The sequence below is a fragment of the Ziziphus jujuba genome, chromosome 1 (genome assembly GCF_031755915.1).
Source record: "Ziziphus jujuba cultivar Dongzao chromosome 1, ASM3175591v1".
Lineage (NCBI taxonomy): Eukaryota > Viridiplantae > Streptophyta > Magnoliopsida > Rosales > Rhamnaceae > Ziziphus > Ziziphus jujuba.
Window position 1 is genome coordinate 44,551,174 of NC_083379.1, and position 27,651 is coordinate 44,578,824.

The following is a 27,651-nucleotide window of genomic DNA, read 5'->3' on the forward strand; positions in this document are numbered from 1 at the left end:
TAATTAGTATTTAGTAGCTTTAGCAAAAAGCTTGCCAACCATGCCAAGATAGATAATAGCAGTGGGGACTAGTTACAAAAGAAAAATTGAAGACATTGAAAGAAAATTAAATGAAAAAAAAGAAAAGCAAAACCAAAAAGAACCAAGGCCCGTTTGATGATTCTCTCTGTGTCGGCGACGTCCTGGACATTCCATCATTGCTGCTCCTTTATGCTTTTGATTTTAATTTTTTTTTCATAATTTTAATTTCTGGGGCTTTGACAATCACTAAATATGATTATACCAACCAATATGATCACATGAGCTAGCTAGCTAGCTAGCTTTAACAAATAAATATGTATCATTTACGCATGCCACACTGATATTCATTTGGAGAGCAACAAAAAAACCATAATTCACTCTGCATCTATCTCTCCATTTCCCTCTGCTTTTATTTTACTTTTGCTATTACTTGTCGTACAAGTCATGGCTCCAAACTCTCCGGAACCTTACAACCCCGTTGATTTCCGAGCCCCGCCGCCTTCTCCGATAGCCAGTGGCAGAAGATCATCCTTCGCAAACGACGACGTTCTCACCGACTTCCTTGAGCACTCACTCCGTGTCCCTGACCTCATCTTGCCCGACAATATCTTCCCCAGACAGAAATTCATCGAAAGCCCCCCTGTCATCGATTTCGATGCCCTTGTTTCGTCGGAATCTGATGCAGTTTCCGCTATGATGGAGTCCCTTGCAAGCATTGGATGCTTTCAGCTTGTCAACCATGGGATTTCTAGTGAAACTGTGAGGTCGGTTCAGGCTGCCGGTATGGGGATTTTTGGAGTGCCGCCGGAAGAGAGGGCGGCGGTGACTAGGTCGCCGGAGAAGCCGTACGGGTTCGATGAAGTTCATGGGGAGGAGATTGAGAATGAGTTGAGTGAAGAGTTTGTGTGGAGTTTGGATCAAGGTTTGAAGTTGAGAATGGAGGGAATTTGGCCCTTTGGATATTCCAATTTCTGGTAATCAATTATTTAACTCTCTCTCTCTTATTTGTGCTTAATTTTGATTTATCGTGTGGATGCTTCGAATAATAATTGAAATTAGTTGTATAGAAAAAAAAAAAATTAAGAATTTGTTGAAACCATGTAATTTGTGTTATAAAGAATGTAGATTAGATAATCATCTTTCTAGATATAAGCATATTTAATTTTGCTAGATAACAATTGATTTTGGTATAAACATCAATATTGAAGATGACCTCTCACAGTTTTTAAATATATATATTGATGTCAATTAGAAGTATAATATTGTTAAAAAAAAAAAAATAAAGATAAATTACCAATGATAAAATCAGTAAAATTGAGACTTCTTTTGTGCTGAAAGTGGCGTTTCAAATATGGAGACCAGATGAATATAAAGATGTCATATATTTGTTTTTTCATAGTGTTTTTTTTTTTTTGTTCAATTAATTAATGCCTAAGTTGGTGGTGGTATACATATATATATATATATATATATATGATGCAGCAAACAAATGGAAGCCCTTTGGTTGGAAATGGAGAAGGTGGCAGAGAAAATTCTGCTAGCTTGTCTAAATAATGGTATAAGAAAATCCAGCAATATTAAAAACGATGAGATATTGGTGGAATTAGGACACGAACCATCTGTATGTTGTTTGTACAAACACAGACACAGCCCAGAGGTGTTGATTAATGATGGATTGGGAGGCAACTCAGTGAAATACGATGTGATTAGGATGCTGATAAGGAGAACTGATTACTCTCATGCCCTCTGCTTTCATCTTTGTGAAGGCACCTCTGAGTTTCATGTTTACTCCAAAAAAGGATGGGTTTCATTCACCCCTAGTCATAAACATGTTTTCCTCATCACCATTGGAGATCAAATCCAGGTAAATTTACTATCTCTAACATTGTTAATTAATTAGTTCATTGAATGCCCAAAAGTTGTATTAAACTATCAGGAGCATTGCAACAGAGGCACATGATGGTAGAGGCCAACTTTATATATGTATAGGATGGTCAAATAATTACATTTTGTAAAGCTTTTTCAGAAAATTAATTATGACAATTTGTACTGATTTCTCTTTTTGCCTTTCTTTGTGCACAGGCATGGAGTGGTGGGAAGTATAAGCATGTGCTAGGAAGGCCAATCTTTAAAGCAAATAAAGAAGACTATATTTCAATGGCTTTCCTTTACTCTCCACGACCAAGTATCAACATCGACTCCACAAACAAAATCAGTGAAAACACTATTTCACTCACCCAACAATTCATATTGGCTGTATTGTTAACTTTTGTTTTCCAATTTTTGGTTTACATCTATACAAAATTTTGATAATACATCATATATTGTGTAATTAATAAGTAAGTATGAAATGAAATTTCTTATGTATGAAACAAAATTTCTTATTTTCAGTCCTTATTTTAAGTTGTGACCCTGGGAGAAAGGAATTAAAATTGCACAAAAAGCCAATGGAAATATAGGATATATACCAAACTTACCTTGAGAAAGAGTGCACCAAAGTCAATGCAATGAAATTACCAATAATTATGGGTGAAAAAGCAGAAAGGGGTAACGAGACTTGCATTTTTCTCTTATTATTTTCTTTGGCAAACGAAAGGAAAGATAATTCACCAACATATTCAAAACAAGAACCCTGAAGAAATCAATTTAACCACAATTTGAAGAAGTACAGGACATAAGATAACATGAAGCAATTTCATTTTTATTTGAAGGGGAAAGGCATTATATTTGACATAAATTTGAGGAATTTAAAAACGAAATTAACACCATTTTTTTAGCATTAAAATATTTTCCAATCTAAACATCATAAATTTTTATATATCTTAACCATCGTAATTTATTGTATTTGATTTCACATAAATTACATTAAGAGTCAATTTAGATCTATCATTTTTATAGAAAAAAAAAACTAATTATTTTTATTAAATCACGAGAATATAGAAAATAAATAAGCATAAACAAAATGAACAGAAAATTAAAAAAAAAAAATGAAATTGATTCTTAATTTTTATTTTTATTTTTTCAAAAAAGGTTACACATTAAAAACTTTTCTTAGAATTTGTTAACTAAAAAGAAAATTTAACATGACATAGTTATTGACATAAATAATTAACCTAGAACTCTTTAAGTTTTGTTTTTTTTCCTTTTTTTTAATTAAAAAAAAAAAAAGAATTTGGGGGCCTTAAAAACTTGGGCCTAGGATTACAGGCCTTACTGTGGGCCTGATGTCAATTAAAGATTACAATTTCTTTTTATTTTAAATTTAAACCGACTGTCGTATTATTGAACGACCAAAATAAAAGCTGTCGTAGTTTTAAGTAGTCGGGTCAGTTAGAAGTTTGACTGCTAGACTTGCTACTCTCTTTGGCAAACGTGGCAGGATTTAAGAGGTCAGTGGTTAGAACTTGGAAAACCAACGCCACTGTAGAGGATAGAAAATCTGGAAAAAAAGAAAAAAAAGAAAAAGAAAAAAAGAAAAAGAAAAAGAAAAACCTCCACGACGAAGAAGGGGACAAAATAATGAAGTGAGAATCAGAGAGGTTTATTGAGTTTTCATTTGACGTCACTGTCTGAGAGTGTGCCGGAGATGGAGGAAATGAGTTCGTCGAGTGAAAATTGGGATAGTCTTTCTGAGTTCACTCTAAAAGAGGTTAGTTTCCTCTTCCTCTTTTTCCTCAACATCCTTATCATCTGGTCCTTAAATTTCACACTTAAAAAACATTTGAATATGATTCTATTTTATGGGTTGGATTGCTTTCTTATTATGATATATGAATTTACTTTTTTTTAAGTCATTCCAAGCTGTATTCATTATTGCTAATAGTTTCTTCTTTCTTGCCATTCTCACTTTTTGGATTTGTTGTTGTTGGGTTGATATGCATAAACTTTTTGTTATTATTATTATTTTTTATTGGTTTTATTTTTACGCTTGGTCTAGTTAATTAGCATAGCCCTCCACTGTTACAGTGATATCTGGAGCTCAGTTTATTGTTTGTCATTTAGCTGAACCCAAGTAGTTGGAAAATTTTTGTTCAGAAATAATGGGCCATGCAGTAACTTGGTATTTCTTTTGCATATATAATTTATTTTGATTTTGGTTTTATTATTATTATTATTATTTTTCTTGGTATCTTTTTTGGCAGATAGTGGAAATGGAGAATTTATATAAGGAGGTAGGAGAACAATCACTCGATAAGGAGTTTTGCCAAGATGTTGCAATGAGGTATAGGTAAGATTCCTTCAAGTAATAAGAATGGTAAAGCCTTGATAGATATCAGAACCATTATTTGAATTAAGTACGCATTTTTGCTTCTCCAATTATATTTATCCAAGTGTTTGCATATATTTTCAGTTGCAAATCAAGTCGTGCTGGAAAACCTTCTATAACATGGGAACAGGTGTTCTTATATTAGTTTGTGTTGCTTTTTGCTGTCTCCTCCTTCTTCTTCTCTTTTTTTTTTTTTTTTGTTTTTTTTTTTTTTTGGGGGAACCTTTGTTTTTATGCTACTCTAAACTTCTTGCTGGGTTACAGGTGCATAAGTGGTTCCAGAATAAACATGAAGGGCTGCAAGCCAAAAGTACTTCACCACCTGCTGCCTTTAAGTTATCTGTTGATCTTTCAGGTTTTTCTGTTCTTGAAGAACCTGAAAGTTCTCAAAAACCTGAAGGTCATCTTTTTCTTAGCATGGTTGAAACTGTGAATGTGAATGCATTTTTTTCACTGTACATCATAAAAGTCAATATCACATGAGGTCTAAGGCTTATTCAGTGGTGTTCACTGGAACAGCATGGAAAGAAGAAAAAGATTGGGAATGTTTAGACTCTTCCTTATTTAATCACAAAACCCCTGATTAAAGTACAACTTACGATTCCATAGGGGATAAGTGAGTGGCAAAAACCAATCTCCTATGCTGGACTGGCTCGGGTTCAAACTGCTGTGGTACTTGAAATCTTACCAGGCCAAAAATAATAAAAATAAAAATAAAAAACTCCTGTGCTAGCATAAGTTAACGTTAGAAATATACTATACAAATGATCTTCTTGATGTCTTTGAACTGCTGTTAGGATGGATCGGCATAGAGCCTGTCAAAAACCATCTAGCATTTGCAGCATGCTTGATATAATGGGCTGGTGGATAAGAGATTTATTTTTCTTAATACAAAAATCTATTTGATAGACGTCTGGTCCTAACAATGTTGTAAAATAATACAGGACTTCTGGTCCTAACAATGTTGTAAAATAATACAGGTTTACAACATATTCATTTAATTGCATCCATTTTCCATATGCTCCATGCTGCAATTCGTGGAATTGAGAGGTTTTTTTGCTTCGAGTGGTTCACAGAGTTATTAGTGAATACTTATTTAAAATATACTCAGCATATTTCCAATGTTGTAAGTAGTACTTATGCTGCCACCTGTGAATACTGTTAAATTTTGGTTATGATACTGAATGTCTATGATTTGATCTGCAATATTAATAATGCGGCCATGTTTATGAATTTCGTGAACATTTGTTTATTTTTTTCTTGCAGTTACTAGTTTTCTAAAAGGAAATTACTGTGACAACTTAATACAGGTAAAGGTCCCACTGATATTTCGGAGTTGGCATTTGAAGCTAAATCGTTGAAAGACAATGCATGGTAAGAATGTTTGAAGAATAATTTGTTTGAGTTGTAAAATGTAAAATAAAAAAGCAGGAAACTAGTCATAAACAAGGAGTTAGGCTAAACAACACAAGCACAAAATTCAAGGTAAGATTTCAGGAGGATTGTGCTGTATAAGGTAGTTAATTGGGCCTAAAGCCCTCAGATGTTTGTCTGGAACATTTTCTCCCACCTTGCTTGTATTTGCTAATATCATTTCATATCATCTTTTGTTATGTATTATATTGCAAGTTGTCAAGATGTTCTAGAAATTAATAATTACAGTGCAGAGAAAAATGAGTGCTCACACTACACATGTTAAAGTTATGAAATCTCTGAATTGAGCAAGTAAACATTGTATAATGTATTTTTGGCTTTCCAGGTATGATGTTGCTTCATTTCTCTCTTACAGAGTTCTCTGTTCAGGTGAACTTGTAAGATTCATTCTTATTATAACTGTTTTTCGGTGGCGGCATCATTTCTTCATTGCAATTATAGCTTAGGCTTTGGTTTATTCTTTTTCATTTTATGACTAACTGTTTAATTTGCATTTACATGCTTCCTTATTAGTTGTTGAATAATACTGGGTTTCATATCTCCCATCTCAATTGGTTATTGACCATTTTATTTTTTTCTCGTTTGGAACCCTTTTTCAGTCTCGAGGATTGTTGAATAGACTTTATAGGGTGGGTTTGATGCTTTTATCTTTTCCCCTAAAAAAGTATCTCATATAGTATAGTTGTATTATTTCTTTAGGAGACAAGCATTAATTTGGAAATACAATACTAGTAAAGGGATTAATGTCATGCTGATGCCTAATCATTATTACTGCAAGAAGATGCAATTAATTTAATTCCCAATTTAAGTGGCTTTTAACTTCTCCCATTGCTCAGTGGATGTATGAACCTAAGAAATCTGCTATAAATGGTCAAATGTGCAATAATTGCCCTGCTTGAAAGCTAAAATACTGATGTTGGATAAGGTCTGTTCAATCGAGTCCGTGGCCTTATATATCATCTTGATCCACAGGAAGTTCGTGTACGGTTTTCTGGCTTTGGTAAGGAAGAAGACGAGTGGGTTAATGTGAGAAATGCAGTGCGTGAACGATCTATTCCTTTGGAACCTTCAGAGTGTCATAAGGTGAATGTTGGGGATCTTGTGCTATGCTTCCAGGTAACATCTTGCATTTCTGAATTTCATTGCACAAGCTCTTTGACCTATATGACTCAATTTTTGGACAGAACAATCAGCATACACATGTCTTAAAGAACCGAAATTCTAATTTGGAAGGCATGCATTGGAGTGGCCTGGGTAACTCAAAAAATTTCTTCATGCATGTTGTTGCTGACTTATCTTTCCTTCTCAATGGCTTATGCAGGACAGGGAAAATCATGCGATTTATTGTGATGCACATGTTATAGAGATCCAGAGGAAGTTTCATGATATAGGGGACTGCAGGTGCATTTTTGTTGTTCGCTACGATGAGGATTACACAGTGGTAAATCTATGAGAAATTGTTCTCCATCTTCTCTTCCAATTGGTATGTATGCTCACTAACAATGTTGTATGTATTTAACCAGGAAAAGGTTCATTTGGGAAGGATATGCAGTAGACCCGCTGGATGTGATTGGTCAGCCAATACCGATATCTTGGCTTTTACGGATGCTAATACTGATATTGATGCCCAACAGGAGATGTGTGTGGATGAGAAGTTGAAATTATCTTTTCTTTATTAGAGCGAGACACTGAGATGTTGTCAAACTTTTCATTTTAAAACTTTTATTTTACTTGGTTTCTTTTCCTTTGTTTTCTCAGTTGCTGCTGTTGTAAAACAACTACCAAACAGGAATTATTTAAAGTGGAAGAGATTTTAGAATCATTCTTCTCTAAAGTTTATGAGAAATGCTACGTTCCCCTTTTATTAGATGACACATGTCTCACAATTTTTGTGAATACCAATACACTAATGACGAACCATCAGCCAGCCTCTCTACTTTTAAACAAAGTTACTATTTCATTGTTTAAAGTTTTGTTTTTGGAGCATACTCAGGGTTAAGGTAACATGATGCGATTAATTAAAAATGATTCCTTCATTTAGGCCTCACTAGACATAGCTACTTATTTAGGCCTTATTTAACATAAGTTTTGCCTTTGCATACACTTTTGCTTCTCTAAAGTGCTTTCTTTTAGGAAGCTATTCTTCGTTAACTTTGATTAGAAGTATTTCCGAAAGTTAGAAATATTTTTTAAAAACTATACACACACTTATAGAAACATGGCAAGCAGAATCTTACAAAACTCACATTTTGTAGGTGATATATATATATATATATATACACATTACACAACTTAATTATTAAACTGCATCTGTTGGCTTCAATCTGATTAAAAGTTTCCCTCTCCCCCAGTTTGTAATGTTTTATCATTTTTTTAAGTTTTTGAATGCGAACATATTTATATATATTTTTTGTTACTTTCTCTCCATGCGTGTTCATTTAAGACGTCACTCCTACAAACTACAAACTTCTACACTTCAACTCTTGAACAAATCATTTTCAATTGTGATCCAACTTCAATATTGTACTGTTCATTTTTTAAAATCAAATAAAATTTTATATATATTATGAAAAAGGTGACCATTGACATCCCTTTGAAGTGTAAAAAGCCACAAAAGGCTTTCTTCAAGCTAAACATCCTCGCTATATTAAAAACCAAAACAAGAAAAACAAATTGAAACAAAATATATTGTTTTTTTGACATAAATTAATATTATTTGTATAACAATATTATATAATTAAAAAGGAGTGATAAAGACCCCAAACTGATTAGCCTGTTAAGAAGAAGCACTGAGGAATATCTGCAATTGTGGTACTACAGCATCCTTCAACAAAACGAGGGAAACTTATGAAACCGTTCTTCCATAACAAACAGATGCAATGTAAAGGTTCTTTGCCCACTTCTCCTGCAATATACACCACAAGGTTAACTCCAAAATATCAACGTGAAAAAAGACAACCACTCCAAAGGCATACATACTACCTTGACATGTGTACTAGGAAAGGCAGAAGTACGAAGTGTCTCTTGTGTTTCATCTTGAGGCTTCCTCTTTGGCACACTAAGGACAAATGCAGCCTGATCCCAAGTTGCTGCAGTTGCTGTGATACGATATCCGCAGTCCCAACGCCGATGAATGCCTTCACTAGGGTAAAGGAAGTCTAATTCAACAACCTGAAAATTTAAAGGAAAGAAGGTGTCAATATGTTATACTTACGAACTGCAGAATCTATAGTGGTAGAGATCATTATTGGTCCCTAAGTCGGTGATAGAGAATAGACAATTATGAAAAATTGCTGAGTCTTATAAGAGTGCACATTGGAAAAACAATTTGAAATAAGAATCATTTTCCTGATTACCTGGTCAGAAAACCCTGAACCACGAGACATGACAACTCCCCATCTACTCCCAGAGGTGGCCATTGCAGTTACATAAAAGCCCTCTCTCCATTTTTTGTTAATCCACTTGAAAGGAAAGGTATCACTAACTTTGTAAGACTGTTGTAAATAATTTGTCCCTGGACTCAAAAAGTTGATACGGTTAAAATGAACTCCTTTCTGTTGAGAAAAAAAGAAAAAGAAAAAAAAAATTCTGGAAAACCAAACATTTAAGCATTAGGCTAACCTTTGGACATAACAACTAGTGAGCTCCCATTTGTAGCTCCAGCTATTGCACTGATATAATAGTTCTTTTCCCACTGCTCCATTATCCATTCCTACAGATACGCAAACCAATTAGCTGCAATATGGAGGCATTATAGACACACACAACACTTCCACACATACAGGCATAGAGTATAAGCACTGAATGGTAATAAGAAAGTCGTGTGAAGTAGACAAGTGCATTTGGTTGAGCTAAAATATAAGCATGTACCTTGTGAAGAAAACAAGGTGAAAGTTCATAAACTTGTCCAGTGAAACCAGTGCCTGCATCCATTATTAAGGCCCATAGATTTTGACAAGAGGCTACACTACTAATATATAAGCCATCCTCATTCCCTTTATCAATGTGCTGAGCAAGCCTTGCATCTGCCACATTATAGTGATACCTACAATAGCATGATTTCATGAAAGTAAAAATTTGACAGCTGAACCTTATTAATTCAAACATTTTATTTTTCACTCTTTATGAAACCTAATGCAAGATATACAGAACTAAGGAGAAAGAAAATTACAGAGGGAAACAGAAATAGCAATCAAATATAGAATCAAACTTGAAAGGGTGTGTGTGACTCTGCTATAATTCACTTTTCAAAACAAAAATAGAAAGAATATAGGACATGGACATAGATATATACCTCTGCTTCATTGGCCGACGCGCATTATAAACACTGATCCATTGTGTTGCCGGCATGCCCATTCTAACCTTCTTCTTGGGTTGTTCATCATCTTCCTCCTCCATGGTCAACCGCCCTCTCTTATGACCAACTAAGCTAATAAGCTTCACAAAATGCAAGTCATATTAGATGTAATAAATATTACCTTCAATGCAACAGATAAACCCCAGCTAAAAAACCACCAACTACAGAAAAAGACCATCATAAATACCTTCTGTGCACCATCAGTATTAATTGGCCGAATATCGGGGTTTGGACCAACAATCCCATCAAAAAGGGAAATATATTTTGCATAATTAGGTTCTTCATCAAACTTTAAGTTCACCACATATTCAACAAACTGTCTAAAAGGCTGTGGACAGAAGCAACACAATGTTTCTGGAGATGTCGCCATCTTCTTCTTACAAACAAGGAATCCTTTATTCTCACCCTGAAATTGACATCTTATTACAAAATAGACTCGACACCTCATCACACATAAACTTCTAACAAAGTTTTTTTTTCCCCCCTCATTAAAAAAATAAAATTAAATTAAAAAAAAGAGAGAGAGAGAGAGAGAGAGAGAAAAGAAAACAAATAAATGAACACATAACCAACCTGGTATCCTTGCCAAGGCAGTCTACCTCGAAGAAGGAATATAAGTGTGTAAGCAAGAGATTCCAGATCATCTCTCCTACTACCAGTTCTCCCCAAATGAGCATGCACACTTGCATAACGTACTGTCCCTCTGTCAGACCAGCACACTCATGAACCAAGAAGCAACAAGCTTAAATAATAGAATATATAGATGAAGTATTGAGGAGAAAGCCCACAAAATTTCAAAATTAACTAACTTGTAATCAATGTTCTTACCTAAAAACATCTGGCCTTTGGTCATATTCAACATGCCGACCAGTTGTACTATCTCGCCATCTAGTTGCTGATAACCCAAAAAGTTAACAACAACATAAACATCATTTAAAAGTTACCTAGTCCAAGATTATTCACATAATAAACATCACTAACAAATTACCTAATCCAAGATCAACTAAGAATAATCTTTTCTCATCAGAAGTCCCTGGGGTACCAAGAAGAAAATTCTCCGGCTTAACATCTCCATGTACATACCTACAAGAAAACATAGAGATCCAGCATAAAACCGAGTATTTGATAGATTGGTCATTTCTCAAATCCATAACATTACGAAAATCAAAGACCCCATCAATGTTATCCCCAGAATTTCCACAAATTTCCTCAATTTCCTACTCATGACTGCATCTCCAATGAAACCAAACTATCTACACAAGCCTCATTTTTAACTGACTTGCCAATAATTAAGTGGACAATAAATGATTAGATTAGGAGCATATGCAATGCTTACAAATCTTCAAGCATTCTTAAATAGTTAAAAGACATTATATCAAGAAACTAGATATTTGTAAATTAACTGCATGCTTGACATATTAGACGAATAGGAAATCAGGATGGCTAATTCTCCACAACCAACCAAAGACATAAAACTTTGTCCTGAATGAGTTAGTCATACAGCCATTGACAGTTTCCATCTCTTGCTGACTCCCTCATTCATTTTCATAGTTCTAGTAGTCTGAATAGTTGATGTATTAACTCATCAACATCAGTAAATTGCAGAAAATTCAGCCCTCCTACAATGTTTAAAGCACCTCATCGAAAAGATATATTCAGCTGTATCCTGACCAAAACACTCAGTGTCACACATATTGTTTACGGCAGAAGAATCTTACCCTCGGGAATGCATCTTCTCCAATATTGATATGGCTTCAATGGCAATGCATGCAACCATTTCAATGGACATTCTAAATGAAGGAAAAGGAAACCTTGATTTAGTAGTTGAAATGGCATGAAAATGTAAATAAGGGGAAAAAAATGGATAATAAATTACAAGAGTTATTATTCAGACATACGTGTGAGAGTTATTATTCCACACATCCCATAAGCTTGGCCCCAGCATATCCATAACCTACAGGAGTTATTTCTGTCAAAAAGTAGTTCTCAAACAAGCCAGAGAAACTTCAAAACCATGGGAACAAAAGCAGAAAGCAAAATAATGTATATACCATAACATAATAGTCGCCTTGCCTTCCTTTGTAGTGTACTCGTGGTACACCATGACTGCCGCCAAGAGTGCTGTAGAAGTGACAGAAAAAAAATAAAGCTTTATACATATCATGAAAACCTATATCGTAATATAATACAGAGAAAGAACCATACTCACTTATATACTTGCCACTCATATGGTGGCCCATAGTTACAGCCTTTGCTACTTCTATGCTCAAATTTTAAGGCCACCTATGATACAGATGTCCATAAGATGTAATACAGGGGAGAAGGTAAAAGATGAAAATGAAAATGAAACCCGATAATCAGAACATTTAACAATAGATGCTATACCTCTAAAGCTCCCTGGCCAGTATTTCTATCACTTGTATTTACAGCAGAAACACGCCGACCAACATACACTTGTCCAAACCCACCTTTACCTAGCTTTCTTTCTATTCTGTAACATGGGGAACCGCCAACCTGAACCTGCATTACCAAAAACCAAGTTATGAGAACAAAGGAAAACATCACATTCTCAGAGTACATTTAAGGATAACAGCATAAACAACTTCTGAGAGCTAAAATAATTCATCTGCCACCTGGACAGGATAACTTCGTAATAATTAATTGATCACTTTCCAAAAAAACCACTATTAGTAAGCTAAAATGTATTTAAATTATTTGAAGTTACTCAAGAGTATTACAATTGATTTATATGAAATATAATTTGGCAAGGAACTAAACTGTGAGACAGTGATCCTAGAAATTGCTATCCACCTCACAGTTTTTGTAATATGTTAAAGATTAAATTACCAAATTCTTTTCAAAAAAGTAAGAATACAATAAAGATTGTGGCATCAAACTTGCTCTTATCAATAGTCTAACCAGATCAAGCACAGAATTAACTTCTTGCTACTCAAATAACAGATTAAAGCCCTTGTCTAATCAGTACGATGAAGTTAGGATAGAGATTCGAAAAAAAATTAGCAAGTACATAATTTTATCACTGAGAGAAGCCAGACTATCCACTTTGCAAAAAATCTAGCTATTATGAAAAAGTAAACAGATTTTCTTCCCACTCATTTGGCTTCCACTCAATTCATGTATACTATTCATTTGCTATTTACAACTGCACCTTTGATGGTATCTCACAATTAAAATATTTACCCAGTCATTAGTTGACATTCTTTAATGACTTGGAGGCCAAATATTTTCTACAATCTCCTAAATTGGTTGGTAGCTACAATACATTATGCTACGCATTGATAAAGTGGGAAAGATGACAAATCTTGAACGTAATTAAGCAGTTTATTTTTTCTAGGAACCGGAGCCATCCATGCAGCTTATTTGTTTCCCCGCATGATTTAACTAATTTAAACATAAATTATTCATACGTTCAATACCATTGTAAATCATAATTAATTTCTAAGCTTGGAGAAGAAACAAATGGATCCTTTAAAAAATCCTTTTACTAGAACACGATTAAGTATTGAAGTGGGACTGATCAAGGGTTTCAAAATTAGAGGAAACTCATGAATGGAAGTGCCTACTTGCTTTTTCACAATGGATTTTATCAAGCTTTCAAATGTTTCAAGAATCCTCAAAACGCAACTTACGTGTAACCTATGATACTATATGTGTAAGTTGGTGGACTAAAAAGAGCAGCTATAAATATATAGCAGATATCACTGCAACAAGTTTTATATATATTTCTCCAGTGTCATTCTTGCTAAAGAAATACACTTCTTCGTGTCACTGCTAATTAAGTGTTCACTAACCAGCTAAAAGCAACATTAGAGGAGACAGAAGCTAACATCGTATTCAACTAGGAAATGTTATAATAATAACAGAGTCAGAATATAATACGAATTCCGTATATATAGGATAATGCAAGAAGAAGACTACGTGCAAAATCATTAACGGTCTGAAACCACGATCAAGATCGAAAAGCCATTAAGTACCCAAATATCTATTTGAATATAGCAAATTCCAATTCTAAGCGTCAAACAAAAGAAGAAAAAGAAAAAAAAAAAAAAATTCGTCAATGTCCCCACTATCCTACTTCAATGCACCCATACGCGATTCAAAATACAAATGACTAAAACCGCATTCAACAAGAATCAGCTTCACATCAGTAAAAAAACCTCATCTAGTACAGCCAAAAAATAAAAATAAAAAATTTTAAAAAGAAGAAGCTTTTGTCTATGCGATGAGATGCTAAAAGGAAATTATACAAGCATAAGAACCCAAACCTTCTCAGGAAGGGGAGCGGTGCTTCCCTCGTCTTCACCGGCATTAACCTTGTCGTTACTCCGACCCCCACTTTCATAATCATCCATTGGTTTCTCACCCACCTCCTCCTTCTCTGCCCCACCACCACCACCGCCGCCGCCTCCACCACCACCACCACCACCAACACCAAAAGCCTCCTCAAATCCCCTATCCTCCTCTTCTTTAGCCGCCGGCCCTGCGACAGCTACGTTCTCATCAGCCACCGGCTGATGTTGATGCTGTAGCTGTGGCTCCTGTTGTTGTTGTTGTTGTAGTTGTTGTTGTGGTTGTTTGTTATTATTTGTTTTGGGTACTGCCGCTGCCGCCGCCGCCGCCCGCCTCCGCCTTGTCCTCGTCGCAATCGCCTCTCCCGCCGCTTCGATTGGACTCGGCTGTTGCTGCTGCTTCGCTGCTGCCCGGCCCCTGCGCACTCCGCTACGCAGTACCGGCATCGTTCATCCTTTGATTCTCATCCTCCTCTCTTTAAGAAAACACCCACCTACAACTCTGCAAATTTTCCACGAAACAAACGCCACCGCAAATCGTCGACCCAAGACCCCTCCAGACGCAACAGAAAAAAAATTTAAAAAAAAAAAAAAACCACCACCGATTTCCACCGACAATGCACCGAGATGATCAGAAATGATGCCGTCGATTTCGACTTGGACAATCAAATGTACCAGAAAGCCCGAACCTTTTTCCTCTCCGGAGCGAAATTCGAACGCTTCCCGAACCGATGAGACTGAGATCAACGCACAGATATTAGGGTTTTGAAGGGATCAGACCAGAAAAGATGAGGATTGGACCGAGAAAGAGAGAGACTCAGAGGGAGGACTTTGAGTACTTCTTCCAGAGAGAGAGAGAGAGAGAGAGACTGGATATTAATTTACAAATTTAATAAATATATTACCCAAAAAAGAAAAAGGGAAATATTACTTACAACTTTGTAAATTTTAAGATTATGCGGATTTTATTGCGTTGGGTCAATTAGATACCGTTGATACTGATTAAATGAAGGGTCAGATTGGGGTTCTATTATTTCAAAAAACAAAAAAAAAAAGATTGGGGTTCTATTTATTTATTTTTTATTTTTTGGCAACAGAATTACGAAATGGGGCTTTCGGAATTTTGATCTTTCTGACACAAACTATAGAAGCCACCATGCGGTGCTGCTACCGTGGCAACGGACAGGGTGATAATTATGCCCTGTATATTGGAGCACTGTTTCTATGGTATACATATACCGTTGGATTTGTATAGTAATTTTGTTCCACCATCTGATGTATTCATTTTACGCCATTGGATCTGGAATACACCTTGAGTGCATTGTGGGATTTACACTGGATTACTTTTGGGGTCAAATGTTGCGATTCCTTTTCATGTTTAAACACAAAGTCTTGCCTCTTCTATTTCTTTCTCAATTCTAAAATAATATAAAGAAAGATAAGGCATATGCCACAAATATATTTTTGTTCCATGAATTATCAAAAATATATATTATATTTTTTGTTTTACCAATTTCTTTTGATATTTATGATTCAATTATTATTATTTTTTTCATATAAAATGGAGGATTCAAACTCATATTTTCTATCTAGAATACTAGCAAATATTTTATATAATAGGTTAATATAAGTAAAATCAAGCATACATTATGGGGCTTTTCTCTACAATAACATTTTCAATATAAAATGTATTATGTTCTATTTAATACTTAACATGTGGCCTGTTTATAAAATCTTTCATATATGAGTAATTAATTAGAAAAAGGATAACACCTAGCCATATCAACATGATTTTATTAAAACAAAAAAAAAGAAGAAAGAAAGAAAGAAGAAGAAAACAGACTTTGCTACAAAATTCATGAACTTTGAAAATGATGGAGAAAATTTGAGCCTCTTAATATCCTTTTAGGTTCTCCTAGTACATGATCTAAATTGAAGCTTACTTTTCATTTTGATCATTTCTTTGATTTTTTTGCTCTTTTAATTAATTGTTATTGGTTATATATTAATGTTGTCAAAGCTCATCGCATCTGCCCGTCTAGCTCAGTCGGTAGAGCGCAAGGCTCTTAACCTTGTGGTCGTGGGTTCGAGCCCCACGGTGGGCGCACTTACTTTTTGCCCTTTTTCTAAGTTTTTGAATTTTTCGTTAAATAGAACTGGGCTCAATTCAGATCTGAGTAGTAATAGGCTCAGTCCAATTCACAGCAAATTGTTCGAGAGTTAATTGTTGCTTTTCCTAGACATGTCCTATAAAACTTGTAGGGTTAAAAACGCACTGCGCTCAATCCAGATCTTTGTAGTAATAGGCTCAGCCCAATTCTCGACAAATTGTACGAGAGTTAATCGGTTGCTTTTCCTAGACATTAACCAATAAAACTTGTGGGCCTATAATAGTATTTGGATACTCATTTCTCCTGCGCAACACAGCCATTAATTAGTGTGGCTAGTTGTCCATATGATTATTGAATTTGTAAAATCTCTAGTATTGGCCTAAGGAACCAATTTAGCATTTTCACCTTATTACCAAAAATAAAAAGAACATTTTCACCCCCTCCCCAGTTTAGCAGAAAAACACTTAGCATTTTCACTACATTATTCAAGTTACACAAGCATATACACTCTAAGCCGTGCTAAAAAAATTTTGAGCAAATGCAGCTCCTTTGGTTGGTGATTGACTACTCGGTTTGTAACAAAACTAGTCTTAGCCTAGCTTGGAACAATTTGGACACTCATATCTCTTACACAGCATGCCATTAGTGTGGCTAGTTTCTCCATATGATTATTGAATTCGTAAAATCTTTAGCATTGGCCTGAGTACCCAATTTAACATTTTTACCCCCTTCCCAATTTATCAGAAATAAATTTAGTATTTTCACTACATGATACAACTTACACAACCATATACACTCTAAGCCGTACTAAGAAATTTTGAGCAAGTGCAGCTCCTTTGGTTGGTTATTGACTGATTACTCGGTTTGTAACAAAAACTAGTCTTAGGCTAGCTTGGAACGATTATTTTCCTTATGCCCAATACATCCACAACCGAAAAGATCGTGCCAACTCAGTTGTACTCTACATTTTGAACTCTTAATCCAATCATTACTCGAGTAATTAAAGCTTTAATGGCATCAGATTACCAATTGTCACGAGTAAATGGGGCTAATTATGATTAAAAGTAAGATAAGGGAATCTCGCCCAGAGGGAAGGTAACACTCAAAAGGAATGGTAAAGATACCGGTTAGTTTTCCTGGACAACTCAAAAGATACTTGTATGAAAAGGCTAGAACAGGGGGAGTGATTAGGGATGATTTAGCTAAATTGGGAAGGTGGTTTTACTCTGAACTTATTAGGTCATGCCAGTTGTGTTGTTGCTGAGATTTGGAGGCTACTTTATGGGTTGGAGACTTGGTTTAAGAAAGATTGTGCCAGAAATTTATTCAAGAATTATTGTGACTGGATTCATGGAATATTGATTGCCATCATCCTTGTTTTAGTATTGTGAAGGGTTGTAAAGAAATTTTAGGTAGAGATTAGGACATCATTATCAATCATGTCTATAGAAAAAGTAACAAGTTAGCTGATTTCCTTGCCAACTATAGTAAGCATTTTAGCAACAGGGTTCCTTCTTTTGAAAAAGCTCTTACATGATGTTAATTAAAGAGTTGATGCTTGCTGACTGTATAGGGGTTTGTACTTTGCTTGCTAATTATATAGATGTTTGTACTTTGTACCCCTCAGGAGGTCCTTGTGAGTTGTTTTATCCCCTGTTATTTTCCAACATAAATTTTTTTTTTAAAATAAAAAAAAAAAATCTATTTGGGTTGATGGTAGGAAAAAAGAAGAGTACACGGATCTTTAATTAACCAAACAATTTCAGTTCACAATGGCTGAAATTTTTTGTGCACTTGATAATCAGTTGGTTTTCGGTTTTCTGTTTACAGTTTTTATTTGTTTTGAAAATCAGAAACAAAAATGCGACTGATAATATGTTACAAAGATCACAGCAAATTTTTGAGTTTGGTTTCTTGTCATATCAACTTAGAATTCTACCATATGAAAGTAGTATAAAATGGTAATTAAGAATTCAAAGGTGGTTTCGATGCTTTCAGTTAATGAAAATCGTGACATAAAAGCTATTATGATCATGCTTATTATTCACAGATTCAAAATTAATAATTTCTATTTTCTTTTATTATTATTCATTCTTAATCATGATTTATAATATTTGATTCATTAATTTGCTAATTCAGATATGTCCATCTAAATGATAACAAAATAATTTGATTATTGTTGAGGTTTCATAATCCCTATAAGCTATATAGAGAGCTAGATAAGACTATAAGATGGACTAGTACTAATGTGCAGACAAATTTTTGTACCAATGCTTGTCGAATTTTGTCTGTTTCCCAAAGACGTTTTGCTGTTTCTTAATAAAGAAGATAGGGTTTTCTAAAAATCCAAAATGAGGATAATTACGGAAAAAAAAAAAAAAAGGGTTGTAGATCAAAACCCCATTACATAATGTATGATGATTGTGATAAATCCTGGTTTTTGGAGCTTGCCCCACTATTGAACCTTAAATAGTGGGGAACAAATTTATGCAGCACGGAACAATCATGTTGGATAATGGAATCAACAATTTATATTTTTATAATTTTAAATATGCAAAAGAGTCTATCCTTTACCTAATAAAAATTCATATAAATCTTTGAATGGTATAACAATATATGTGTCCGGGCACACGTATGCTTTTAATATATTTTCATTTAATTAGCTTTATAAACTATGTATTTATTTGTTTTTACTTTAATAATAAGTGTGTAAAAATCAGTACTCATGTACAGTTAATTTGGTGGTTCGGATCAAACTGTGATTTGAAACAAATGGAGTGTCTTAATCATTTTATGTATTTATTGAACTTCTTTAAAAAGAAAATCGTAGTTATAATTAAATTAATTCAAGTTAATCATGTTTAAGGGTTGGGTAAGATCTCTAAAAATGAACTTATGGTGCTGAATTCGTTTAGATTTAGAAGTGTAATTGAGAATTATTGCCACCTCGACCCCAACAGAACTCTTTAGAAATTTAGAACTCTTTATTTTAATAAAAAGACGACCACTAAATTTTGAGCACCATAAATTATGGCTTTTAGATCTGAGTAAATATAATATGAATCATTCTAAGTGGCCTAAAAGCGATAACACTTAAAAAGCCTCTTTAAGATGCACAACAATATTGAAGTAAAAGAGAAAGGCAATACAACTTTTCTTGTTATTTTAAGTTTTTCATGCCAATAATTTTGTAGATTGAATGACAAAGTAGTCCCTTATGGGAAAATCAATAATTTGAAATACACACATTCTACTTTTTAAACCCCCCCAACTTTTTAGCTTTTTTGACCTCGCAGATTCAAAATAGCTGTCCATCATCGATGCTCCTTTGCATATTAAGCACCTTTTTTTGATTTTGCATATGGTTGACTCTTGATGATACTTTCTTTTTGATTTATTCATTATTTTCATTTATTTGCACGGCTTGCCAGGTGTCACAAATCAAATGGTTCAATAATATGCATGCTCTATGATATTCAAAGAGATGGGCAGTATAACAACTTGCACAAAATATCATAAGAATTATTTCTTGGCATATTACTCCGTGAGAGAGAGAGAGAGAGAGAGAGAGAGAGAGAGTAATATTGATTAGTGCACAAGTGAAGCCAGGTACAATAATTGAGCACTTGGCCTGCCATCCACCAACTCTATTTGGATCCTTTTACGAGCTGGCTTATTTTATAATTATTATTATTATTTCTTTGTCAGAGTTGAAAGTCTTTAAGTCTTAACAAAGCCATGTTTGTTTAAACTATGCTTAGCTAGTTTACTTAATTAAGTTTGCATTGCAATATCTCACCTACACCCTCCATGCAAATACTTCCATCCATATATTCCACAATCAAAAAGATACGTAACAAAATTTGCTTCATTATATATATAAATATATATCTATATGTATTAATATATATTATAATTCCGCCCTAATTTCATATGCATTCTCTAGATTTATTGAGGAAAAATAATGTAAAAAAATTCTTTAAAAATATCTGTATATATATATATATATATATATATTACGAATTTTACATATCCCTTATAAATATGCATGTTGAATCTTTTTGTGGGGGTTATTGGCTCGTGTGTTAAAATGGACATGGGGATGTATTATATATGTGATGTCTTGAGGCAGTATGAGTAGATAGGGTTAATTTGGAAGAGAAAGAAAAAGTAGTTTGGATTATAAATTTAATAATCATAAGACCGTTTGCTTTATGTAAGTGGGTAAGAAGAAGAAAGGAGAAACCTTGGCATGAAAGAAATTGAAGATTGTACAAAATGCCCTTTAGGCCTCCTTTCCCCACCTTCGAGCAACCTTCCAAACACATGGTTTTTTAAATCAATTGCTTAACAGCCTGTTCCAAAACCCACCTTGTTTTCCTCTAAAAAGTGCTTTCAAACCCTCCATTACTATATTTACGTTTCATCACGTTGAATAAATAAGAATCAATATACACTTTTTTCTTTTTCTTTTTTTTTTTCTTTTTCTTTTTTTTTCTTTTTTTTTTTTTTTTTATAAAAAGAATTTTTTGGCAGAGGCTATATTCTAAAACCCAATTTTTCAGTATTAATTTCCAGATAAAGTGCAAATACGGATATGATAGCATCTAGCTTCTGATCATTTTCCTGTACTTTTTTTTTTCTGGATTAATTATTTTTTTTAAAAAAAAAATTGTAAAAGAAAATGTTGAGTCATTAGACTAATGTTTCATACAATAAAGCACATCATTAAAATTAACCCATCTCACAACTTAACATGTATTCAGTTGTAATGTTACAACAATTAGTAGTAATTGTTAATTGCTCGTACTTGGGATTTCAATTTACTGGGTTAATTGTTTAGGGAGACAAAAAAAGGGTTAAAAAAAACCGCTTATTTTCATAATTAGTTGACCGGAAATGACTTTTTTCCCCCCTCGATTAGGAGACCCATGGAAGTAATCTGAATAGTTGAAATTATAATATTTATGGAAAATCATAATAAACATACTATATATATATATATATAGATTAGCATTGGTGACCATCACGAATGAAATCCATATATATATATGTCAGTTACTAATAAGTTAATAATAAGTTAATGTTAAAGTTCACTTTTCCACTTAGAATTTAATTTTTTAAAAATTTGAAACTATTTTAATTGCAAGTAATTGCTAATTGACAAATAAGCATGTTCTCTATTTATGATAGTCATTAAGAAGGTGACAAATAGCAATGCCTTTTAACAAGAAGCAAAAATTACATAGTCTCATATACAAAATTTGTCATATCATATAGGTTCCATATGTAAATCCCATATAAATTCGTGTTTAGGAACTTAATAGTCCCATATCCACTAGATTTTTCGCATTTAACAAAAAACATGAAAGAATAATGGTTCAAAATCTCCTTTAATTTAGCTTAAAACATTTAACAATTGAAAAATAGATAAACAAATAGTTTTCAACTTTTGAAAAGTGGACCTTCTTACGGATCCATATCAATTTCAAGTTGATTTGAATTGGCAACTACTTCCAAGTATCAAGTGACAAAATTTTCAAACAAAAATAAACAAGAAAAAGAGAATGTCTGCATCATTAATCACATAAAAAAATGAATAATAGCTTCAATAATTGAACCGCAAATTATCCTCTAAGCTTGATGAAGAATATCTTCAGCTTGAACTTACACAGATTCTATATATATTTCTACAGGCTGTTTGATGTTTTGTGCATGGACCAGCTTGCCAATCGAACTTTTACAGATGTAGGGATAATGATGAGTTATCACCATCTACTCAAGGAATTTACAAATTCAATTTAGTAATTTATTTAGTTATGATAACATTGACATAATGATAGCATTATTGTAAGAAAATTATAGAAACAATATTAAATTGAGCTTCTGAGAATTGACTCGACCATCATAATCTCATTGCTCTGGTTTAAAAATATATAACAGTAATAAACCATGTTATGCAAGACCTGCATGTATGTTTAATTAATATAAATTGACAAATAATTAAGTGAAGCTTTTAGAACCATTATGATTAGCTTCTATTTGTCATAAAAGGACAGGCCTTTAATTAGGTATTAAAAATTAGGATCTTATGCAAACAAAATATCTGCCAAAAAAAAAGGTCTAAAATTGTACTTGGGATGTGCTTTTCTTATATATCTTCCTGTTTCAATTACAAAAGTTTATCAACAGGATAAGGATTACTTTTCTTAATTTTTTTGAAACAAGCACATGATGATGTTTGTTAGGCACTTAGCAGCCAAAAAATACTAAACGCTTATATTTCATTAGGTTAATTGCTTGATAACTACATATACGATATCATACGATTTTTCAGGCATACATAATGTTATACAGAACAAATCTTATTTTCTGGTTTAAAATTTAAGAGCACCCTCCAAATATGTAAATATTGAAAGACTTGTGATGGTGGTTTAGAAGTGCCAAAAACACAAAAATAAACTAAGAGTAAAATTAATTCATATATATATGTTAAGCAAAAGAAGAGAAGTTCTACCCTCTATCATGCTTTACATGGTAATAATTAAACTTTTTGTATCTATTTTCTGAGTTCGGCATGCTTAGCACGTGCCAATGCACCTTTACTAAAATAATACAGAAGAAGTAGCTTTCACAAAATTATATATATATATATATATATCTATAGCAATTTGCGACTGTGAAGCATGTTGATGAAGCCAAAGGTGAGTTTAAAATGTGACATCTGTAAAGCATTTTGCAATCAAATTTCTAATTTTCACCTACCATATTACCTAAACTTTTGGCTTTATGAGAGCCTTATTTGCTCGCATCTTTTGTTTCTATAATGTGTGTGGTGACGGGTGAAAAAGGTTGAAACGACTTTTAAGTAAAAGATCTTACCCACAAATTCACAATATTGCAAAGCAAATACTAAGTTATTCTTGCACACAAGAAATACCAATATCCATGCTCACTTTAAATTACTTTTTATCTTTGGTACTATTTTGTTGATACAATGAACCTATTACTTGGAGTGCTTTAATTATCACTTATTAAAAGCACTCAAAATTTCTGCACGATTTTTTACAAGAAACTTAAGGATTGTGATATTGATTTCGTAAAATACCAATGCTTTACTTTTTAAACAGTTCGACACAATTCAGTTAATGGTAAAAATCATTATTTTCTTGACAATGGTATAAGTTTAAATTTCTCGATCCATAATTTAATGTACCTAAAAAAAAATCAATGCTTCTATATATAAAAATATGTATCTTAATTAGTCTTGATCTATATATATATATATATATCCACGCTTATTAAATTAAACCCGAACTTTTTTTAAAGGATGGTAAATATCAATGAGGCACAGTCAATCCATATGATCTGTTATATACCTAATCCACGTCTCACATCAAACTAATATCCGACGCTGATTTTAATACATATTTTAATGAACATTGAAATCGAAAGATTTGTTCTGTATATATTGACGTATCTCCAAATATATATATATATATATATATGTTATGTTACTGAGTACTGGCTAATACATTCATCAATCACTATAGATTTGCATAGACAAACAATAAAAGTAATTTGGATTCACATTGGATTTCATCTCCTATTTTTTTATTTTTTATTTTATTTTTCCGCCCTCTGTTTTTTAGCTTTTTGTTTTCTTATTTAAACTTGTTTGGTCACAATGATCTGCTGCTGTTTGCAGCCTCTGTTTGGTAAACAATTCGATTTTGCAAAAGAGTTAAGCGCAATAGTGCTACATTTTTTTCTATTCACATTTGGGTATTTTCTATGGAGACAATTTTAAAAGTAGCCAATTGCCAACCTAAACTAAACAGTAGGTTTCTTATAAAGCTTTAAAAAAACAACAGTTTAGAAGGAAAATAATATATAAAAAGAAAAAGAAAAAGAAAAAGAAAAAGTTGGCAAAAAAGGCAATTTTATATTGAGGAGGTCCAGCAGGGGGCCAGCTCTTTGGGGGGTTTCACTTTAAACATAGTGGGAGCACATCAGGACATGTTATTGGAACTTGAAAGTGGTTTTGGAGGCTGTAAAAAATCTTTCTTTAATGCAAACACACCAGGGTAATATGGTATTTTTGAACCTTTCAATTATTTCATACACATGGTTCAATGATATGTCACCTCAAATTCGTCCTCACATATGGGAGTATGCATGGATACCAAACCATGATTCAAAATGATTGCAGTCAGAAGCTCTAAAATCACATATTCCAAAGCAAAAATATTAGATTAAGAAACCCCCATTTCATAATTTTTGCATATGGATATGTAAATATATATATATATATATATATATTTTTTTTTTGGTAAATATATATGGATATGTAAATATTGTTTAAAAGCATTTTATGCAACTTTTGAAATGAAAAAAAGAAAAAAAGAAAAAATGATCATTCTTTTTATTGGGAAATTGATGTACTGTACGAACTGGGTATCTTTGAGCCGAATCTCTTGTACCCATTTGTTCATTTTTTTCAGAATCTTGAACTTGATATATATTTCACTAGTGAATATTCAATTTTAAGTAAAAAGAAAAAAAAAATTAACTTTACGTGAAAAATTAAACAAGAAAAAAAAAATTCCACGAAGGAAATAAAAGTTAGGGAACCGCAGTAGTTATACAAATCTCTCTTCATTATTACAATCCTTGTTTCTTTTTTTTTTTTCTTTTTTTTCTTATTGAAATTTGGTAGGGAGGAAGATTACAAGCTGTTCAAGATCATACAAAGGAGTTGTAAGAAGAAAAGAAAAGAAAAAATAGAACATAAAATCAAAGCAAGGCTTGCTTTTTATTGTTTTTATCAACAACTATTTTAAGACTCAAATACCTCCAATTATATATAGCTTTTCCCATAAGCATGAATAAAACTTGGAGTTACACGAAATTAGTTTGGCCGGTAAAAATAAAAATCTCTCATTCTCCTCTCTGCAACTTCAAATCCTTATAAAACCTCTTGATGAACTCCTCTGCGGCTTCATCAACATGAGTATCATCATCGTCGACGTTCCTTAAGGGGAAGGGCGAGTCGGTGATCCTAAGCTGGCGAACCATGGGGCTTTTTCCGAAGCCAGGAAGTGCAGGAGAAGCCTCCACAACAACGTCATTATTGTTCAAAATCTCGAGCACGGCTTTAAGGGCATTGGCGGTGGTGGCCTCGTCGTCGAGGGTGGGAGGCGCGTGGGCGCAGCCGAAGAAGTTGTGGGAGTGGTTGCGGCGCTTGGAGAGGGAGAAAGGGTAGGAAGGAGTGTTGCTGCAGCTGAACTCGTACTCGCGTTGGGAGGCGAAGGAGAGGTTAGGGTGGTCGGCGGATCGGCGGGCAGACGCGGAGGCGGTGAAGAGGTGGTGGTGGTGGTGGAACATGAGGTTGCCGAGAGCTTTGCCAGCGATTTTGCCACGCTTCATCATCATGTCGAGGTCAAGGAGTAGTTTTCTCTTGGACATGCTTTTTCTCAACACGAAGAATACGGCGCGTACTAGCCTCCATATTCTCTTCGCTATTACTGGTAGATTCTGTTCCATTTTATTTTCTTTATTTTCTAATTTTTAAGGTTTTTTTTTTTTTTTTAGAGAGAGAGAGAGAGAGAGAGAGAGAGAGAGAAGGATTTTTGGAATATGGGGATGTAGGGAGGAAGAGGAAGGTGGAAGTATTTAAAGGGAAAGAAAAGATGGCGGTGGAAGAGAAAGGAGCTTTGATATTTTTAATTATGCACTAGTATCACATGTCGTTGCATACATGTTTTGTGCCCTTTTTTATTTTATTTTATTTTTGGTAATAATTTTTTGTGCTTCTTTTTTAACTTTAAATTTCTTAATGGAGTTTTCTTCCTTATGCAATTAGTGAAGTAGGTACGATCCCATGTGCCCACGCTCTTCTAAGCTTTTCGTATATACGTATATACGGTTTTACCGACAGTCTCGTTCACAGTCTCACACACTCTATGGGCCGTTATCAAAGTTAGACAGTTGGGCTGATCTAGGCTCAGTTCAGATTGACTCCAGGGGTCAGCCCAATCCAATATTACAATGTTTCCGCTCTTCTTCTTCTTTTTTTTCCTCATTTCTTTTTTCAAATAAATCAAGTAATGTGTAATAATTAAGTTCTCTAATTATCTTCTTGCTTTTTTAAGTTGAAAAACTGTTCATATTTCGTTTGTACTTGTCCTGCAACTGCCAGATTGTTAAGTTTGCGAATAAGTTCTCGACATTACCCGTAAAAACTTCTCTGAAATTTTAATTTATCACCAAGTATAATAAACTGAAGTGGTGGACTATGAAACCAATGATTGTGATTAAAAATATGTGTATATATGTGGAGAAAGTATAAACCAATTTATAACAAATGAGGCTATAAAAAGCATAATTTAAACAATGATCTTATTGACAAGACTGACGGTAATTATTTAATTGAACAAGATCTGCATTAATTTTATATCATCTTAAAGAGATAAATTATAAATATACAATAATATGTTAAAAGTGGCAGCTCAAGACCTAGACATTAGCGGCATTGTAACAGTTTGTTGTAGCAAGAATCCACGGTATTCATCACTTCATAATCATCTGCAACTGACAACAAAACGTGCACAAAAATTATAAGTATCATTTTACAAATTAAAGCTAAAAATAAAATTAAAAAATTAAAAAAAAAATGAAAAAAAAAAGATGAGCGTCATTGAGATGGATATCTATATAAAATTACCAATAGTGTGGGAATCTGTGGAGAGAATTGAGAGTGCACGAGCATGAGTACAGTCGTACGATGATTCAGCAGCAGAAGGATACTTAACATTCATACATATGCAAGCATTATTATAGCAAACCACGAATTTAAAAGAATCGGAAATGCAATTGCTGAAACATTTGAACCACAATGCTTATTGGGATGGAACGCAGAAGAAGATGGTTGAAATTAATCTCAGCTACATTAACATCCACTGCACTCGCTCACAAAAACATGCTTATCCATAACTCTCATTCTGTTTCTACCTTCCATTGCCTCTCTGTTCTCTACTCTGTCTTTCCTTTATTTTCTTAAAGATTTTTGGTGGGATTAATATAGTTGCAACCTACCTAATTCTGTAATTTAGCTTTTTGCCCATCTGAGGAAATCCCGATGATTAATTA

General features: G+C 33.6%; 4 protein-coding genes and 1 non-coding gene across 8 annotated transcripts; 3 read left to right on the plus strand and 2 right to left on the minus strand.

Annotated features, from left to right (window-relative positions):
* The first annotated feature begins 203 nt into the window (after positions 1-203).
* On the plus strand, positions 204-2,411 carry LOC107435317 (jasmonate-induced oxygenase 1). The gene is made up of 3 exons (XM_016046891.4): positions 204-995; positions 1,504-1,885; positions 2,104-2,411. The coding sequence occupies exons 1-3, from the start codon at positions 466-468 to the stop codon at positions 2,329-2,331; spliced, it is 1,140 nt and encodes a 379-aa protein (XP_015902377.1). The 5' UTR covers positions 204-465; the 3' UTR covers positions 2,332-2,411.
* A 1,035-nt stretch (positions 2,412-3,446) lies between these two features.
* Positions 3,447-7,591, plus strand: LOC107435314 (protein SAWADEE HOMEODOMAIN HOMOLOG 1-like). 4 transcript variants are annotated; one of them, XM_025067903.3, is made up of 9 exons: positions 3,447-3,670; positions 4,164-4,243; positions 4,373-4,418; positions 4,553-4,598; positions 5,599-5,662; positions 6,048-6,099; positions 6,695-6,838; positions 7,044-7,163; positions 7,246-7,591. In XM_025067903.3, the coding sequence occupies exons 1-9, from the start codon at positions 3,608-3,610 to the stop codon at positions 7,399-7,401; spliced, it is 771 nt and encodes a 256-aa protein (XP_024923671.3). In that variant the 5' UTR covers positions 3,447-3,607; the 3' UTR covers positions 7,402-7,591. The 4 variants fall into 4 exon arrangements, with proteins under 4 accessions (XP_024923671.3, XP_015902374.3, XP_015902375.3 ...); XM_016046888.4 differs by having other exon boundaries at positions 3,448-3,670; positions 4,553-4,688; XM_016046889.4 differs by having other exon boundaries at positions 3,449-3,670; positions 4,164-4,249.
* An 804-nt stretch (positions 7,592-8,395) lies between these two features.
* Positions 8,396-15,260, minus strand: LOC107435330 (casein kinase 1-like protein HD16). Its single transcript, XM_016046913.4, has 16 exons — positions 14,366-15,260; positions 12,465-12,599; positions 12,289-12,362; positions 12,131-12,200; positions 11,978-12,033; positions 11,798-11,869; positions 11,068-11,162; positions 10,908-10,974; positions 10,653-10,782; positions 10,267-10,485; positions 10,017-10,159; positions 9,593-9,767; positions 9,344-9,434; positions 9,079-9,236; positions 8,705-8,893; positions 8,396-8,627 (listed from the first exon to the last, which is right to left on the minus strand). Exons 1-16 carry the CDS (start codon positions 14,834-14,836, stop codon positions 8,568-8,570), a joined length of 2,205 nt encoding a protein of 734 aa, XP_015902399.2. The 5' UTR covers positions 14,837-15,260; the 3' UTR covers positions 8,396-8,567.
* Positions 15,261-16,421: 1,161 nt separating this feature from the next.
* On the plus strand, positions 16,422-16,494 carry TRNAK-CUU (transfer RNA lysine (anticodon CUU)). The gene has a single exon. It is a non-coding gene; the product is annotated as a tRNA-Lys (tRNA).
* Positions 16,495-25,296: 8,802 nt separating this feature from the next.
* Positions 25,297-26,125, minus strand: LOC107435313 (uncharacterized). The gene has a single exon (XM_016046886.4). The coding sequence runs from the start codon at positions 26,044-26,046 to the stop codon at positions 25,441-25,443; it is 606 nt and encodes a 201-aa protein (XP_015902372.1). The 5' UTR covers positions 26,047-26,125; the 3' UTR covers positions 25,297-25,440.
* Positions 26,126-27,651: the final 1,526 nt, after the last annotated feature.

Bases quoted from the DNA above. Each gene is read 5' to 3' on its own strand.
- LOC107435313 (XM_016046886.4), bottom strand. From the start codon at position 26,046: ATGGAACAGAATCTACCAGTAATAGCGAAGAGAATATGGAGGCTAGTA.
- LOC107435317 (XM_016046891.4), top strand. From the start codon at position 466: ATGGCTCCAAACTCTCCGGAACCTTACAACCCCGTTGATTTCCGAGCC. The intron at 996-1,503 runs GTAATCAATTAT...TATATGATGCAG, and splicing joins TTTGGATATTCCAATTTCTG to CAAACAAATGGAAGCCCTTT. The intron at 1,886-2,103 runs GTAAATTTACTA...CTTTGTGCACAG, and splicing joins CCATTGGAGATCAAATCCAG to GCATGGAGTGGTGGGAAGTA.
- LOC107435330 (XM_016046913.4), bottom strand. From the start codon at position 14,836: ATGCCGGTACTGCGTAGCGGAGTGCGCAGGGGCCGGGCAGCAGCGAAG. The intron at 12,201-12,288 runs GTGAGTATGGTT...TCACTTCTACAG, and splicing joins TATGAGTGGCAAGTATATAA to CACTCTTGGCGGCAGTCATG. The intron at 11,163-11,797 runs GTAAGATTCTTC...GTTTTCTTGTAG, and splicing joins GAGAAGATGCATTCCCGAGG to GTATGTACATGGAGATGTTA.
- LOC107435314 (XM_016046887.4), top strand. From the start codon at position 3,608: ATGGAGGAAATGAGTTCGTCGAGTGAAAATTGGGATAGTCTTTCTGAG. The intron at 3,671-4,163 runs GTTAGTTTCCTC...CTTTTTTGGCAG, and splicing joins CTGAGTTCACTCTAAAAGAG to ATAGTGGAAATGGAGAATTT. The intron at 5,663-6,047 runs GTAAGAATGTTT...TTGGCTTTCCAG, and splicing joins TCGTTGAAAGACAATGCATG to GTATGATGTTGCTTCATTTC.